The following is a 16,109-nucleotide window of genomic DNA, read 5'->3' on the forward strand; positions in this document are numbered from 1 at the left end:
AAAAGCGCCAGAATACCTTATTAGTCAAATAAAAAACACAGTCCAACACAGGCAGACAATAACCATGTTAGCCTATTCACAATAATACCAAATAAAACATTTTGACAAAGCACAGGGCACCTTCAGTAAGCCAACCAGAAATAATTTATATATAAGCAACTCCAGATTACAAGGCGCACCGCTGTTTCTTTAAAAAAATGAAGGCTTTGAAATGTGCTTTATAGTGCAAAACTAGGCATGCATTGTGTAGACATTTTATATTTTCTGTTTAAAAATTTCCAAATATTTAAGGAAAGAGTTTGAGGTGGACTTTGGGAGATGTTTGAGAGGAACTTTATTTATAGAAAAAAACTCTCTTATCCACCTCAGAGTTCCAGGAAATGATCCCACAACATTTATTTCATTGTAAATTTAAATCTCCTAGACCGAGGTTCAGGTGTTACATCAAAATAACAAAGCTTTAATGTATGAGTGATCATTCAAGCACTTGTGTTTTACAAACTTGTCTTTCATTGGTTGACCTAGTGGAGTTGGCATGGAAACGCAGAATGAACCATGCTAAATTAGGTTCAAAAGAAGCACGTCATCTCTCCAGAGGCAGAAATAGACACAAACACATACAGGCCATAGGCAGCCTAAGTGCAGTCACCATGGTTTTGATGCCTTAATTTGTTTAACATATTTAGGGCAAGGGGGGTGGCCTTTGAAAGAGCAAATAAGTTCATAGAGAAACACGCAAACAGCCATTAAATAAAAGCTCTGGGGTGAAACATGAATTTAAGCCATTTATTTAGCCAATTTCTGTGGTTGTTATGCATTAAATGGAGCTAACATCACTTATTGCTGATTGTCACGAAGGTCAACGTGGAATCATGTGAGAGGGTTTTTTGACAAAAGCGAGCATTCACAGGATGCATTTGTTTCAGTGTCTTCCTTTGTAACTTCAGGGATCAGGCTGGGAGAAGCAAATATCTGTGAAAATGAGCGTAATGTTTCTAATGTCACCGTGGCACAACGCAGGCCCTTATGATCCATTCTGTACCCCGTATTGTTCCGCGCCACAAAGCATTGGCGCCCGTCGTAGACGGCCAAATCCTGGATTGCAGGTGTTACCAAGAAGCAAACATGTGTTGTGACACAGCCGGAGGGAGAATCTGTTCTTTTTTCAGGGAGATGGCCCAGCCATCTGTGGTGAATATCAGCACCTGACGTGCTGAAACCCTCGTGTTTTTGTCTATTCTCAGCTCTCAGCTTCTGGCTTTAGCAGCAAACAGATCTCCTCTTTGTGTCACCTTTGCTCCCTTTTTTCCTCTCACTTTCACTTTTTTCTTAAATAAGCTCCAACTGTACGGCCATTAGAATGAGTTTAGAATTAGCAGATAATCAGCTCACTTCAGCCTTCTGCTTTGCTCTTTTTAGCGGTGATATCAAACACTTGAAAGAGATCCACTCAATCTCTGGGGAGTTATCCAGCAGATCCATTTATACTAATAATAGCACACATTCCTAAACCATTTTACTGATGATAAAGTATGCATGTTAAGTGTTTTCCCTTGCTCCTGATTGGCTGGGCATTTGTGTATTCACTATCCAGGTCAGTGAGCTTGCAGTGTGTTGGACTGATTTTCCTGTTAAGGGCAATCCCAGCCTGCAGTGGAGCACAAGAAACCAGGCAGAAAACAATTTTCTTTGCTCTAATCAGCATTATAGAAAACAAGGAAAAAAATCATGACTTAAAGAGATCTCATCCCTCTGACATTTCAACGTTGTTTTATTGATTACATAAGAAACAAAACAGTCTACACAAAGATGTTCTCATTTAATTACAAGTAAGATTAAGATATAAATGCACCAGTGTTCAACCTGGAGGTACTTTTTTACTGTCCTTTTTGTCAGGCTCAAATGTCCACTGTGCCATATATAATGGCTGTAGTCCATTTCCGGCTAAGATTTTTTCTTTTTACCCGCAATCAAGTTTCTTTAATATTCCACAAGCAGTACTGATCCTTTCACGAACGTATAAGAGCTGCTCAGTCCAGTGTCCAGTGCAAAAGTTAATGGCACATTTTCTGCTACATAGATCCAGAGATAAATGTGGAATGTAGATTTGGTTGCTGCATTAATTGAAAGAGGTTGTTCTCTTTAATTCTTGGCATAAATTAAAAAAAGGTGGTGGTGGGGGGGCTACTATCAAGATGTACAAAAAAGAAAGACTAAAAGACTGGAAGTTACCCATAAAAAGAGGGAGTAAGAAAAGTTTTTCAGTATACAGAAATTGGAGTGTTTGTAGGAAAAGCACCCGTAAAAAGGCACTCGCCTTGTCTGTGTGTATGCGTCCATGTTCCCAGATGTCTTTGTATGTCCTTGGTCGTGGAGTGTCCAGGTGTGATCCTCTTTCCTGAGTTCTTGTCCAGTGGGTTCAGCACCAGAGTCAGGCTGTCACACCTGTTCTCATTGACATGTTTTGTGCTTGAGTTGCATCAGCCTCCTCCCACTCCTATTATGACGCTGTGTGGCTGAAAGATGAAAGGATTGCTGTATAGAATGTAGCATTAAAAGGCCTGTGCTGGACTAAAGTTGCAGTAAAAGCATTGATCTGTTAAATGAGTTGCTTTATTTTCTGACCTGGCTGCCTCCACCTGCAGCTGCAGGTTTATTTCCGGCCCTGCGAACAGGTACTTTGGACACAGGGATCTTGGTGCGAGGAGCGTCTTTTGTCTGTGCGCCATGCTTCACTGGGATCTTTGATGTGGGTGTAGAAGCTTCGGCTGTGCTGCCTTTACTTGCTTCATGTGAGTTGAAATGGGGTCTTTCTTCCATTATAGGCGTAGGGGGGTCTCTGCTTGATTCATCGTTGACATATTGGCTTTCCCGGACAGGTATCTTAACTACTCTTCCTCCTCCAACTACAGGTATTTTGCTGAGCCCTGAGGCTTTGACCGATGTTGGTTTCTTTTCTTTGGGGGGTTGTTGCAGTTCGGTCCGTGGCTCATAAAGTGGTTCTCTTGTTTTTGACAGCGAAGCCTGGCTTCTGTCACCATCTACAACATCTGGACTGGTCAACTGATAATCGGTTGAGGCTCTCATTTTAGCAGAGAGGGGCATCTCACTCATCCCAGGCGCAGGTGGAGAAATAGAAGTGATAGGGCATGGGGGAAGATTAGCGCTAGGCTGAGAAACTGTGATCTGAGCAGAAGTTGAAGCAGTTTTTGGGAGCGAAACAGGGATGCTAACAGAGGCAGAAGATTCTTTAGAGAAGGACAAAGCAGGTCCAGCAGGGACTTTAAAAACAGCTGATTGAGTAGGCGCAACAGGATCTTTAGATGAAGAAGTTGCCGTTGTTTCAGGAGCAGCTGAATATTTGCATGCATTTGAAACGGAAGTCCGAGTGGGAACCGAAGACTCTTTTAAGGGAGCGGCCTGCATTTTAACAAAAGCAGGTAAATCTTTAGGTAAAGAATCTGAGACTTGGGCCGTGGTGGGGATTGGTTTTGATTGAGCAACTTCACCTTGAGCTTTAGAAACAGAGGTTGGGATCTGAGCAGAAGAAGCTTGAGAGTGACAGGCTGTGATCTGACTCAGAGCAGTTGGTGCCAGTGATTGTGGAGAAGCAGCATGTGTTGCCGTTTCTGGAATTAGTCTGGGAGGAGATGAAGTTTTATCAGTAGAGGCTGGTGATGTACTGGCTTTAATTGTGGGAAGAGTCTTATCAACAGCTGAAGAATGCACCGGGGCAGATGCTGGACTGGGCTGGGCTTTATTTGCTGTAGTCAAAGTTGAAGAAGGGTGAGGAGCGGAAACAGTGGGAGAGGTCTTATTTGAGTCCAACAGGGTAGTGCTGAGGGAAGGCTTGGAAGGGGCTGTAAAAACTGAGTCAGAAGTTGTAGATGACGTGGGAACTGTTGTAATCTCGGAGGAAACAATCGAAGCAGAGGTGGAAGGCTTGGCTGTAATTGTGCAGGTTGTTGAAATCGTATCTGGAGCTTTAGGCCCTTCTGCAGCAGCACTTTGGGAGGGCTTAAAGGAATTTGTCTTTTGCAGGTTCAAACAATTGACTGAATCCAATTTCACAGGTGGAAGTTGGGTAACAGCGACAGCTGGGTTATGGGTCATGGATCCAGGAGAAGAAGTAGTTAAAGTGACAGTCTTGCTTGCAGAAGCAATACTTTGGGGAGATGGCGTGATGTCTGCAAAACGTTTGCCAGCTGAGGTGGGAGCTGAACTGACCAGTGTGCTTGAAGAAGCTGTAGTCGGAGCAGAAGTGGAGCTCGGTGTAGACTGACTTGTTTTTGAAGAGGAAGACAATCCTGGGAAGTTTGTCATCATCACAGGAGAGGTTAAGGGTTTGGTTGTAGTGGCAGAAGGAGCCAGTTCAGCTTTATTGCTGGTAGAAGTATGAGCGGAGTCAATTTTGAGTTTCACTGATTCAGAAATGAATGAGGATTCAGTAGAAGTTGTGAGGGTGGTGCTTGGGGATGTCATAGCAGATGAGAAAATAGGTTGTGTTGTGGTGGAGGCTGGTGGAGAGGAAATGGTTGTCTTGGAGATAAAAGACATTGATGATGGATTCACATTAGTTACCGCAGCATCTATGGCTTTGCTGGCTTTTCCCCACTCCGCTTCCACATCAGCTATGATGTCTCCTCCTCCTGAGATTGAGTCAAAGGTCAGGAGAGAGGAGATGTCTGCCAGTAGGGAGGTCAGACTGTTATCATCAGGTACCAGCGTTGGCTCAGAGGTGGGCAAAGGTGACACGTGTTCATTAGTTTTACTCACATTGGCCGTTTTCATCTTGGGAGTTGTGGTCACTGATGAGGGCTTGGCTGAACCATCGTGTGTGGTGAAGACGTCTGTCTCCGGACTGTCCAAAGAACGAGGCTGGCATTTTGGTGTCAAAGTGAGGTCTTCTTTGATGATTTCCACACTGTTGGCACGCGATGACCTAAGAATTGGGCTTGGAGGAACTTCCTGTTTGTCATTTTTGTCCTTCAAACGAGACTTGACGTTGCCAAAAAGGCCTTTCAGTCCACGGCGTTGTCGAGCCACTGGCTGGGACACTGTTTGGACTCGTCTGTCCCCCACTCCCCTTCTGCTTCCTCTCAACAGAGAAAGAAAGCTGAGAGACCTGGCTGAGCTGACGGAGGAGATGGAGGCGCGAGCCGGGGCGGCAGCTAGAATGGCATCCTCTCGAAGTGTTTCGTCCTCTGTCTGCTCCGTCTCTCCTTGACTCACGTCCTGTCGTTTTTCCTTGTCTGGTTCCTGTTCGGAATCAGGTGCAGGAGTCTCTGAAAATCCATCCGAGGTCTGGCTCCTGAGAACAGGTGACTTGTTGTTGCCATCCCCTTTGCTTCGGATAGAAAAAATGTTACCTGGCTTGCGTTTGCCAAACAGCTTGAATCCTTTTCTTATTTTTCCACTCGACTGGGGTTCATTAGGCGGGGGGTCCGTGCTCTCTGTTTGTACATCCATCTTCTCTCCCCGCGCTCTGAGTATCCTTCTGCCTGTTGTTATTATTCCAAAGCAAATAGATGGCGCGTTCACACGCAGAGCTTTACCTCCATTTGCAGCCGTGATCTACCTCTGCTGCACTCAGTGGTTCCTTTATTAGTCTGTATTCCTCCCTCTGTCTGTCTCTCCCACACAGCCTTTTCTCCTCTATTTCTCTCCACAAAGCCCCTCCCCTTCGCCTTCTTTTTTTTCCCACCCTCTGGCTGCACTCCCTGGTTACCATGGCAACTGAGGAGCTAAGCAGCTTTCGTCAGCAATGCAGAGCCGAGGGCTGTCACCAGCCCACCCTGACCACAGCTTTCTCTTCTTCTCTGTCTGATGACTTTGTTTACATAAACAGCAAAAACAAATGCTCCATTATTAAGGATCAATTTTAATATAGGATGATCTGGTTTAACAGTAATATCTCATCCAGATCAACGTTGCTTTTCTCTGCTCCTCTCTTGCTTCAAATCTTTTGCAGTAATGTTTCATAAAATATGAGATCATTTTATTTGCATGTGCAAATTATTTGTTTTCATTGCTGTGTTGTAAACATTTCGAAATAATGCTCAAAAACAATTTTAAAAAATGAGTTTTCAGTACAAATTAAACAAAATTATTCAATCAGACTTGCAGTGTAAAAAAAGAAAACAAGAGTTAATAAATGAATAAACTAATTCGAAGGAAATTAAGTCAAGGCAAAAACGAAAAGTATATAGAATGTGATGTAGAATTTTATAGTCTTTGTTTTAGTGCATTTTTTGAATAAAAATAATTGCAAAAGTGTGACTTGTTTCCTTTTTTTACTTGGCATGTTTTTAGCCTTTGTGATGAAAGAAGTGTGACATCTGGTGGTTGTTTTAAGAATAGCATTTTTGTAAGGATCTATAAATAAAGTGTCTGTTCTATCTGTATGTATTGTCTAGCCCAGATAAGTCTATGTAAGAGGGTCAGCAGTTTTAAGACAAATCTGCCTGCTATTCCGATGAACCAGTAACCACATGAATAATAATGTAATCATACTTAAAGGTAATTCTGTTTTTTTTTGTTATCTTGACAGGCTGAGGTGATTTTTTGTAGATAGTAAAATGGATTGAAGAAAAACATATTGTCATTGCATGTTAGTAAGCAAGCAACATGACTGACATTTAATGCAATAATGTCTCAAAGAAACTATGCACACCGTCAACGTTAAACTCCACTCTACGTCTAAAGAGAAAGTTAGTGTAATGCTCCTACAAAAACATTTACTCTTTCAAAATTAATCTAAATGAGCGTTTAAAAAACTTAACACCTGTTTTTGTGGAACTTTTTGACTGGCAAAAATGGATACTGCTAACAATGTGACAAATATCCCAATTGCTGTCCAAATTTGGGACCTAAAATTTACCAGATAAATAGTGTGTTACAGAAACCTTCAGACAAAAACACACAAAGGCCAGCACCACCAAAATAAAAGTAGGTAAAATACAGTTTTTTTGTATAAATGCATTGATTGAAGGTATTTTTCAAAGATGGCTCCACCTTAATGTTGTTGATGGAACACATTTGACAATTTAGACATCGAAAAACATCTCTTTTCATGTTTTTTGCCTTTTATCCTTTACAATCAAACTTTTTTTCCCCAACATTTTTTTGATAAAACTAGCAATTAATGACCTAAAGTTTGGTTACTTCAAGTTTGTCAACATGAACAATTAAAACTGAGTTTTATAAACATCTCAAAAGGCAAAACAAAAAAGGTAATAAAAAAAAAGGTGTTCATGACACTTGAACAACAACATGAACAACATCTTAGGTTAAAGCTTAGTTGTTTCATCACTTCTTAACTTGTAGAATTTAAACATTATTCGTTTTTAGACGTCATGCTCTGGGAGTGCCGTCTGCATGTTCCCCTTCTCTTCTGGAGCCTCGTTGGAGATTTCTTCATACGTGCGTCGGTACAAATTCCGAGTGAACAGACCGATGAGGAACATCTCCATTATCATGATCTGCTGACTCAGCACTGAAGAACAGAGACAATTAAAAACCAACCCACAATGATCAGACTGGAAAATAAACAGCAGAAATGTTTCTTACTGGATCCACGGGCCTGGGAGGAGAACGGGGGAGAGCAGGCGATGCTTCCATTTAAGGCCAAGATGTTGATAATTGCTGTCTGCAGCTGACTCAGAACCAGTATGATCTATGGATGGAATAAAGAATCCATTATTTACACTCACATTTAATTGTGAAGATATTTGTCAGTCATTGATTCTGCAAGTTGTCACACTGAAAATGAAAGATATTTGTAATGTTCACGATGATACACTTTAACTGTGAGACAGAATGTGAAAAAAAAACTCCAGGGAATCATATTCAACATTTTTAAAATTAATTAATTTGCATAAAATAAGTATTTATCAGCTACAAACAAGCAGACATGTTAATTCTTTTTTTTCTTTTTTCTTTTCAAATTTCTTCTATCCTTCACTAATGACCTGTATTAATGTCCCCTGTTTGAACTGATTACCTGTACAGAAGACACCTGTCCACACACTTAAACACTCAGACTAGAACCTCTCCCCCTGACCAAGACCAGAGTTGACCCACCGTAACCCTTGTGCTATCCTGTCGTATCACTTTAACATTGGGAGTTGGGTCATCTAGACCCACTAGACAGTGCGCTGAACCTTTTTTCTTCTTATTTTATCTTATTTGAGAACCTCACTGGCTTCCATTAATTACATGAAATCTTTCCACCTTTATCCACCTTTGTCATGGTAGGAAGAACATGTCAGTGTAAGGGTGGGGTCATCTAAGATAGCACAAGGGTTAAGTGCCACTCCAATCATCTTTTCATCTATTTTCAATGTGTTCCCAGTGGTCTTTTAATTATGATTATGCCATTTTTAAACTAAATAAAAAAAACCTGTGTCGTTTTTTGAACATAGTATTTGCAGAACAGCAGAAGTTCATTAGAAATTTGCCTCTGAATTGTGGACGGGTCGACGTTGCTGAGAATTCAGAGCATGGAACCTGCAGCCCGCCTAATGTATTTTCTACGACACAATAAAGTTCTTCTACAACTGGCATTTATTTGTCTGCGCCTAATTTTTCTACATGATTTGAATAAACAAATACTCAGAAATGCAGTTTTGAGATACATTTTGATAATATATGTCCTTCAACATCAGAAAAATGCGACAAGAACATGTTAATAACACCAAAAACACTAGCCTCACAATTAGAAAACAAGGAGCAAGAAAATATGAAGCAATTAGAGTTGACTCACTTGGTAAAAAGCGTACTTGGGTATTAGTTTGACACTTCGCAGGTAGTTTTTAGTATTCATGAAAATGACACCAACAGGCCAAAGAGAAAAGACGAGGAGGACACCAATAAAAGGGTTGATCCAAATGGTTGCACAAGTGATGCTTAGCTAAAAGACAAAATACATTGTTATTTTATTGACACCTCTGGGAAAACTGATTCATAGGACAAATAAATAAATACAAAAACCTACATCAGCAAGATCAAAGTTGCCGTTGGTCCACAGCACAACAGAAAGGATGGAGAGTGCAGTTTTTAGGATGGCATACTGCAGAGCCCCAAGCTTTAGAATGAACAGCATGCGTCTGCAGAATCATAACGCAAAGACAGAACAGCAGGAGTGTAATTTACCATTTAAAAGAATTGAAAGGATATAAAGCAAATGATGATTATTTAATATAGTGAAAATGACAAATGATTGCATTTTGTTTTCCGTGACTGGATGGATCTACCTGGACATGGGGACCCAGGGTAAACAGAGACAGCAGCAGCAACACGGTCCTGTGCTGATCTTGAAGGGTTTACTAGAGAAGCGGTTTAGAAAAGCATGTGTGCCTCCCAGCTCCTCGATCATCAGAACAATGACTTTATACACCACAACTGCAAAATAACTTGACGTAAAAAATATTGCGTTATAATTCTTAGAAAAGGCCACTTTCAATATTTTTAATTTTTCTTTTTTTTTATAAGATTTTATCTTGTCAACATGGACTTGTACAGTCAACATTCTGCTGCAATTTAATTTTTCTATTTAAATCTTAAAAACACATTATTTTATGAGAGTTAAACATTTTTACATTTTTCAATGTTTTTCTTAGTCCAAAGAAAACCCATAGACAGAAAAAGTAAAAGATCCATGGAAAATTATCACTAAACAAAAATGGTTAAAAGGGATTATTGTGTCGTTTTGGGAGATTTGCACTTCCCATAAAGTGTCTGCCTTTACGGGGTGCCAAATGTAAAAGTTCAGCCTCTTAAAATTAGCTCACAGTTTATTACTTTTTGTCCCATTTTTACCACTTTTACGTCAGACAGAATGCAAACAAGTTTTACATGTGTCAGTTTAAAGCATGGGAGTTTAAAACTAAAGCCTGCATTAAGTGCACAAATCCTCATGTTAAAATGTACAAATTAAATTGCATTAAAGTGCAGAATGCATCTATCTGTTTTCCATATCTACTAATTCCTGTTTGGGGTTGCAGGGATGCTAGAGCCTGCCCAACTGCTGCTGGAGGAAGGCAGGGTGCATCCTGCACAGTTTGCCCATCTATTGAAGGGTAACATGAAGACGAACGACCACATAGTCACATTCATATACCCCTTATTTTACCCCCATTATTGACATTATTTACATCTATTTTTAGTGTGTAGAGTGTAATTTATATCTAACATTCGTCATTTATTTTTATAGTCATGATTTAGGTTTGGTTTACCTATTTAATATTTACCTATACAAATTATAACTGACAGTTTGGCTTAAATTCAACACAACATTTGAGTTAAGAATCACTATTATTCTACATAAATTGATTCTGCAGTTAAATTTAAATTAAACATATAGATTCATAGTCAAATGTTCTTTTTCTTAGGCAAAATGTATATTTGTATTTAGAATTGAAATCAAACATTTACATTATAATATTTACTACTTTAATTAGCTTTAAACTAAAACATATAGCACTACGTTCACTGATTTAAATGTCATGATAATGGTACAAATGTAAGAAAAGTTGGTTAAATCCAATGAAACTGTGAGTTTATTTTAAGTAGCGGAATTTACATTTGGCGCCCTACAACTGTTAGTACAATGATTTAACAGGTATATAAACTAAATTATGATCTTTTACTCTATAGTCACTCAAGGTTCAGGTTTTCATTGCTTTGTTCATCTGAGGTCATTAAACTGAGGCAGATTTTATTGCAAACACGTGAGCCACACATTTTTCCATATAATAAAGTTCCTAAAGACATTTTCTACAGATAAAGAAAAATGATCATCACTAGTTCCTTCCTAAGGACGGAAAAAGATCCAAATATCAATACAACATCCTATCTAAAAAAATATTTTTTTTGCGTTTTGGAAAGCAATGGGAACATTTGTGTCACACTCGATCCTTAAGGATTTGTTTGTGAAAATAATTAAATAACTGACTGCGTGAGGAGCTATTTTGCAAGTGAAATGTCTGTAAGAAGAAAAGAAAAACATACCTGTTAGACGTCATGTCAGTGAACATGACAGCACGAGGGATCCACATTCCTAAGCAAGCCATGGTGGCAATGACCTGAAAAATGAATGAATGAATGAATGAATGAATGAATGAATGAATGAATGAATGAATGAATGAATGAATGAATGAATGAATGAATGAATGAATGAATGAATAAATTACAGTCTCAAAATAAAAGCAAGAGTAATAAAGAGTAAAAAAAGCAAGAGCAATAAAAAAGGAACATGGGTTTTATTAATGTGCTTATAACCACATATACCAGAGTTGTTTTTTTTATATCAAGTAACCAATGAAACTAATCTAATAAAAGAATGCAATATTTATTTCTGAAGTAAACTAGCCAATTTGATTTTGATGTAAATAACCAATTTTGTTTCCCCCGTCCTGGGGGTGGCTGCTTGGGGGAGCGAATTGGTCCTCTATCGATATGGGGCCCTGGAGGTTTGACGGGTTGGGGTCTCCACTGAGGCAATCGCTGGCTGCCTCAGCTGATCGGCTTCCTTGGTCCCATCGAGGCCTGATCAGTTCTCCCAGGGGCGGTGCTTGGGGGCGGGGGCCTGGGCTTGGTCCTGGGGGCGGCGCTTTCTTCGCTCCTCTCTCCTTGTGTGGGGTGTGGGGTGTGGGGTCTGGGGCTTGGGGTGACCCCCTGAGGCGGGGCACCTCGTTGGACCCCCTGGGCGCGCTGGGGAGGCTGCTCTATGGGTCAGGCTGGGGCTTGCGCTCTCTACCCCCTGTGCCCCCCTGCTCTCTGGCGTTGGGGGCCGCTGTGGCGGTCTTTCTCTATCTGCTGTACTGTGCGGGTGTTGGGGGGTCCCGGCTGCCACTGCTGCTGCGGTGGGGGCCTTGGTGGGGGGGCGGCTGGGTTCTCCCCCTCTTTTTACATTCCATTATCCACCCCAGAAGAACAAAAACACTCACTCGAGCACAGGTGCTATCTCACCTTTGCACAGTTTGTGTGACTGAATGAAATGTTTCACATGTGTTAGTCTGAATGCATAAGTAGGTGTGTGTGAATGTTAGTGTTAGTATATCCATGTAGATTTGTTTGTGTGTAAACACTTTTGGAGCCAACAGGTGTGTTTGTAACGTTTGAGTGTGTGTGTGGACAGGCCCCGCCCATTTTTGATTTTTCATGCATCTTAACCCTTGTGCTATCCTAGGCACTTTACCATTGGGAGTTGGGTCATCTAGACCCCCTAGACAGTGCTCTGAACCTTTTTTCTTCAATGATTTATGATCTTCACTGGTGTCCATGGATTACATGAAATCTTTCCACCTTTATCCACCTTTGTCATGGTAGGAGTAACAGATCAATGCAAGGGTGGGGTCACCTAAGATAGCACAAGGGTTAACCTGTCAGTTGTGATTATAAAGCTCCAGCAACTTGTTGCTTTCTGACGCTTCATGATCTTACCCTCCCTACTATAATCACCCCTCTACTCCCCCTTCCCCCCCTTATCTATCATCCCTCTCTCTACTTTCCTCCTTTTCTTTCCCGTCCGGTCCAACAAAAAATATTTACAAATATAATTAATATGAATAAAGTTTAGGTGAAATTACAAAAGGGGTTTATTTAAATATACATCTGGTGTATCATAAGATACGTAACCCCTATTGTAAAAGTAAAATATGGCCAACGAAAAAGGATTTCAGCTTTCATCTGTCTGCTTCGCTGTTGGACAGGACAAGTTGAAAAAAAATAAAAATAAAAAAAATTTAAAAAGTGGACGCAGCTACACCCCACAGCAAAAACCTTTGCACCACACTTGTCCCCCAATTTTTGAGTCAATATTAGCATCAGTATTGACAAAAATTAAGAAATCATCAATACAACAAAAGTTTAAAGTTCTGCAAAAATAACAAAAGTAATAGTTTTTAAATTAAATAAAAACAATAATAATATTAAATTGAGGGCAGCCGTGTTGCAGTGGTAGGGCAGTCGACCCCTGATCGGAATTTTGCAGGTTCTATTCCCGCCTTGCCCGCCCATGTGTCGAAGTGTCCTTGAGCAAGACACTGAGCACCTTGCCCCTTGTGGAAGGTTGGCGCCAGTTGGCGCCAGTTCGGCAGCGGAGCCGCCACCAGTGTTTGAATGTGTGTGTGTGGATGGATGAATGGAACTGTGACTGTAAAGCACCTTCAAGTAAGGCAGACAAGCGCTATGCAAGCATACAGCAATTACCAAAGCTTTTAGAAAATATGTATCTTTGTTTTTCTTTTCATTTGCAAAAGCCTTCCACTATGTTGTATTACCACCCCTCCAAAGTCTTCTACCTACCCACCCCCACTCCATGCCCCTCATAAAAAAATGTAGCTCCGCCCCTGCTGCAATTATAAGAAGAATTACTTCTAATTAAGTTACGTGAAAGGTTTTTAGTTTAGACACATTTGAGAAAAAACAACGGCCAATGGATAAAGTTTGACTTTAGAAGATCTGGTGTTGTGTTTGGAATGCTATTGACAGCACTTAAGGCTTACTGGTGCAGCACCACTTATCCAGATGATGGTTGTCTTCTTGGGATAAGGCAGTTTTTTGTAAACATAGACGCATTGCTCCAGGTACAGCAGCAGGGTGATGCAGGCCATGAATGTGAGCATTGAGTACAGGCAGATTCCAAAGACATCAAGGTCTGATGAAAACAGAGACAGGGAGAGAAAGATGGATGGAATTTGTAGAAAACAGACACATCACACTAAATGAGTATCAAAAATATTATTTAAAAAGATCCTGCCGGATATTACCCATTAATTCAGGACCTCACACTGGTTGATAAGGCATCAGATGATGTGACAAAAAAAACTTACCTTTTATAACATCCATAGCAAGAGGAGGTTCTCCTAAACAAGCTGGATCAATAGTGAAGTTGGTGATATCCTCCATGGTGGACAGGTACTTTCCTTAAAAAAAATCTCACTAAAAATCTGGAAAATAAAAATGTGATTTTCCGTCACATCTGAGTCTCTGGTCGCGGATTTTACCGACAGATTCTACTGCAGCTGCACTCGACTCCGGTGGCTTGAATGCAACGAAAGCAGGACAGGCAGACTACCTCTAGCTCCATAAATTTACGAGAATACATAAGTGAATGTTGCTCATTCATTTACAGAGTTATTGTCAGTAATTAGAGAAACACCAAGGTCAGAGATTTAGTTAAGTGGGTGAGACATGCATGTGTTTCAAGAGGGATGAACTTTGACAAGGTGTGTCTTTTCCTCCATAGTAAAACCAAAAGGGCTAAAAAAGAAAGTCTTACACCGTTGTTTGTTTCCTTTTCATTTGTTGAATAAAGTTTTTCCAAGATTCTAAATGCACTTTTAGGAGTATTGATTTTGCATCTTCAGCAATGTCATGCACAAAATCCCATAAAGGGTTCAAAGGCTTTTGTAGTTTTGTGTCTCTTAAATCGTTATCTGTTGTGAGAGACAACAGATGTTGTAGAGAGAACTTAGTTGAATGCCATTCAGGTTATTCACCTTCCAGGGCCATGGAAGAGTAATACTTTTGACAGTTTTAGTTACCATTCCACACATTTTACCAGAAGGCAGTTAGTATACATACATATTTAAAAAAATATTAAACATTAGCGATCCCTAAATAATATAAACTCACACTCCAAGGTTGATGTCTAAATACTTCTAAAGCAGCAGCTCTGATATTCAATGCAGCACCTACATGCCTCAATTTGCAATTTTTTTCCTTGACTTTGAGTAATAAATATATTTGTTTCAAATACCACAAAGTTTAGTGTGTTTCTAATTAGCCTTATGTGTAAAATATACTATCAGACTTTGAATCTGCTTCAAAACTCTGAATGAAAGGTTCAAGAATGACCAAAATTGAAAAGTAGAACAAAAATCGAACTGAAACATCAAATGTGCACCATTATATGAAGGTCATTCCTATTTGAGATGTTACGTGATGGACAATTACCATTTAAGTCTTTAAGCATATCAAAAAATGTTTGCATTATATGAAAAATATAAAAAACACATTTTGAACAAACATTCTGGTTAGCTTGTGTCTTCATTTGACATACAGCTACTGTTTCCTTCCTTCCTTCTTCCTATAGACAAGTCTTAAAGAGCTTTAAAGGCTGGCGGGAAAAGCTTTCATAAACACTACTGGAAAGGAAAACGGTAGAAGATTCTAATTCTAAAAGTCATCATCAGGAGCTTGCAACAGATTCAAATCAAATGTGTTTTTGGTTGTGTTATTCTAAGGAACACATTTGAGTTTCATTTAATTTAAAAAAAAAATAAAAACTTTCCAATAAATTCTTGCAATTGTTTAAACAAACCTGCTTGTTGTTGCTTTTTGTTGCCAATTTGTATCAGTTTCTTCAGCATAAATTAGTAAATTAGACTATAGAGGAGCTCACCTTTTATGTTTGGTCATACTCCATTGGTTTTTTTCTGTTGGTCTCACTTTTAAAGTTTCAGATTTAAGTTTCCATAGGTTTTGTTTTTTAAAAATGTTGTTTTGTCTTTGTTTCATAGAACTAAACTTTTGCTCTAAAAATATCCACATTCAGTATGTAATAGGAAAAATTTAAAAAATAACATGTTGGCACAGAAGAGAAGCAGGTAACTTTTGATCTTATAAAAGGTTTTTGGCAGGAAAAAAAAACATGACCTAAAAGTAATATTGACAAAGTTAATAACTCTGACAAATTCTGTCATTTTAAGAGAACCGATGCACTAGAATTCACAGCAGCTGCTCTTTGGCTTTGATAAATTTCCCAAGTGTGCCTAAGTAGAAATGAGCACAGGTGTCGCTCAAGACAGATGACCTTAAAATTATAAAAGTTACTTTTACAAAACCAAAAAAATATTTGGGGGGTTAAAAAATATAACTAACATTTAAATAGTGTAAGTAGTTCAACTTAGTATTTTTAAATAAATATTTTAACTTTTGTGGAACACCTTCAGAGCACAACAAGGCATTTTTACAAGAACTTTTTATGCACCAAAAAACTGTTGATAAACAAAAAACAGTAAAAGTTAGGATTTAGGACGTAAGACGGATGAGCTGTCTTCACCCTTCAGGTGAGACAGGCTCCACCCCTTCAATGAGGATGT

At 39.5% G+C, this 16,109-nt stretch overlaps 2 protein-coding genes across 2 annotated transcripts; both read right to left on the minus strand.

Moving 5' to 3' along the window:
• Window positions 1-1,753: 1,753 nt before the first annotated feature.
• LOC105355616 (uncharacterized) lies at window positions 1,754-5,703 on the minus strand. The gene has a single exon (XM_011483483.3). It carries the CDS (start codon window positions 5,467-5,469, stop codon window positions 2,614-2,616), a length of 2,856 nt encoding a protein of 951 aa, XP_011481785.1. The 5' UTR covers window positions 5,470-5,703; the 3' UTR covers window positions 1,754-2,613.
• Window positions 5,704-5,865: 162 nt separating this feature from the next.
• Window positions 5,866-15,989, minus strand: LOC101162622 (organic solute transporter subunit alpha). The gene is made up of 8 exons (XM_004076427.5): window positions 13,836-15,989; window positions 13,509-13,660; window positions 11,011-11,084; window positions 9,255-9,413; window positions 8,996-9,107; window positions 8,765-8,911; window positions 7,570-7,675; window positions 5,866-7,495 (listed from the first exon to the last, which is right to left on the minus strand). Exons 1-8 carry the CDS (start codon window positions 13,909-13,911, stop codon window positions 7,347-7,349), a joined length of 975 nt encoding a protein of 324 aa, XP_004076475.1. The 5' UTR covers window positions 13,912-15,989; the 3' UTR covers window positions 5,866-7,346.
• Window positions 15,990-16,109: the final 120 nt, after the last annotated feature.

This window comes from Oryzias latipes, chromosome 14 (assembly GCF_053564925.1).
Source record: "Oryzias latipes strain Hd-rR chromosome 14, Olatipes_Hd-rR_3.1".
NCBI classification, from domain to species: domain Eukaryota; kingdom Metazoa; phylum Chordata; class Actinopteri; order Beloniformes; family Adrianichthyidae; genus Oryzias; species Oryzias latipes.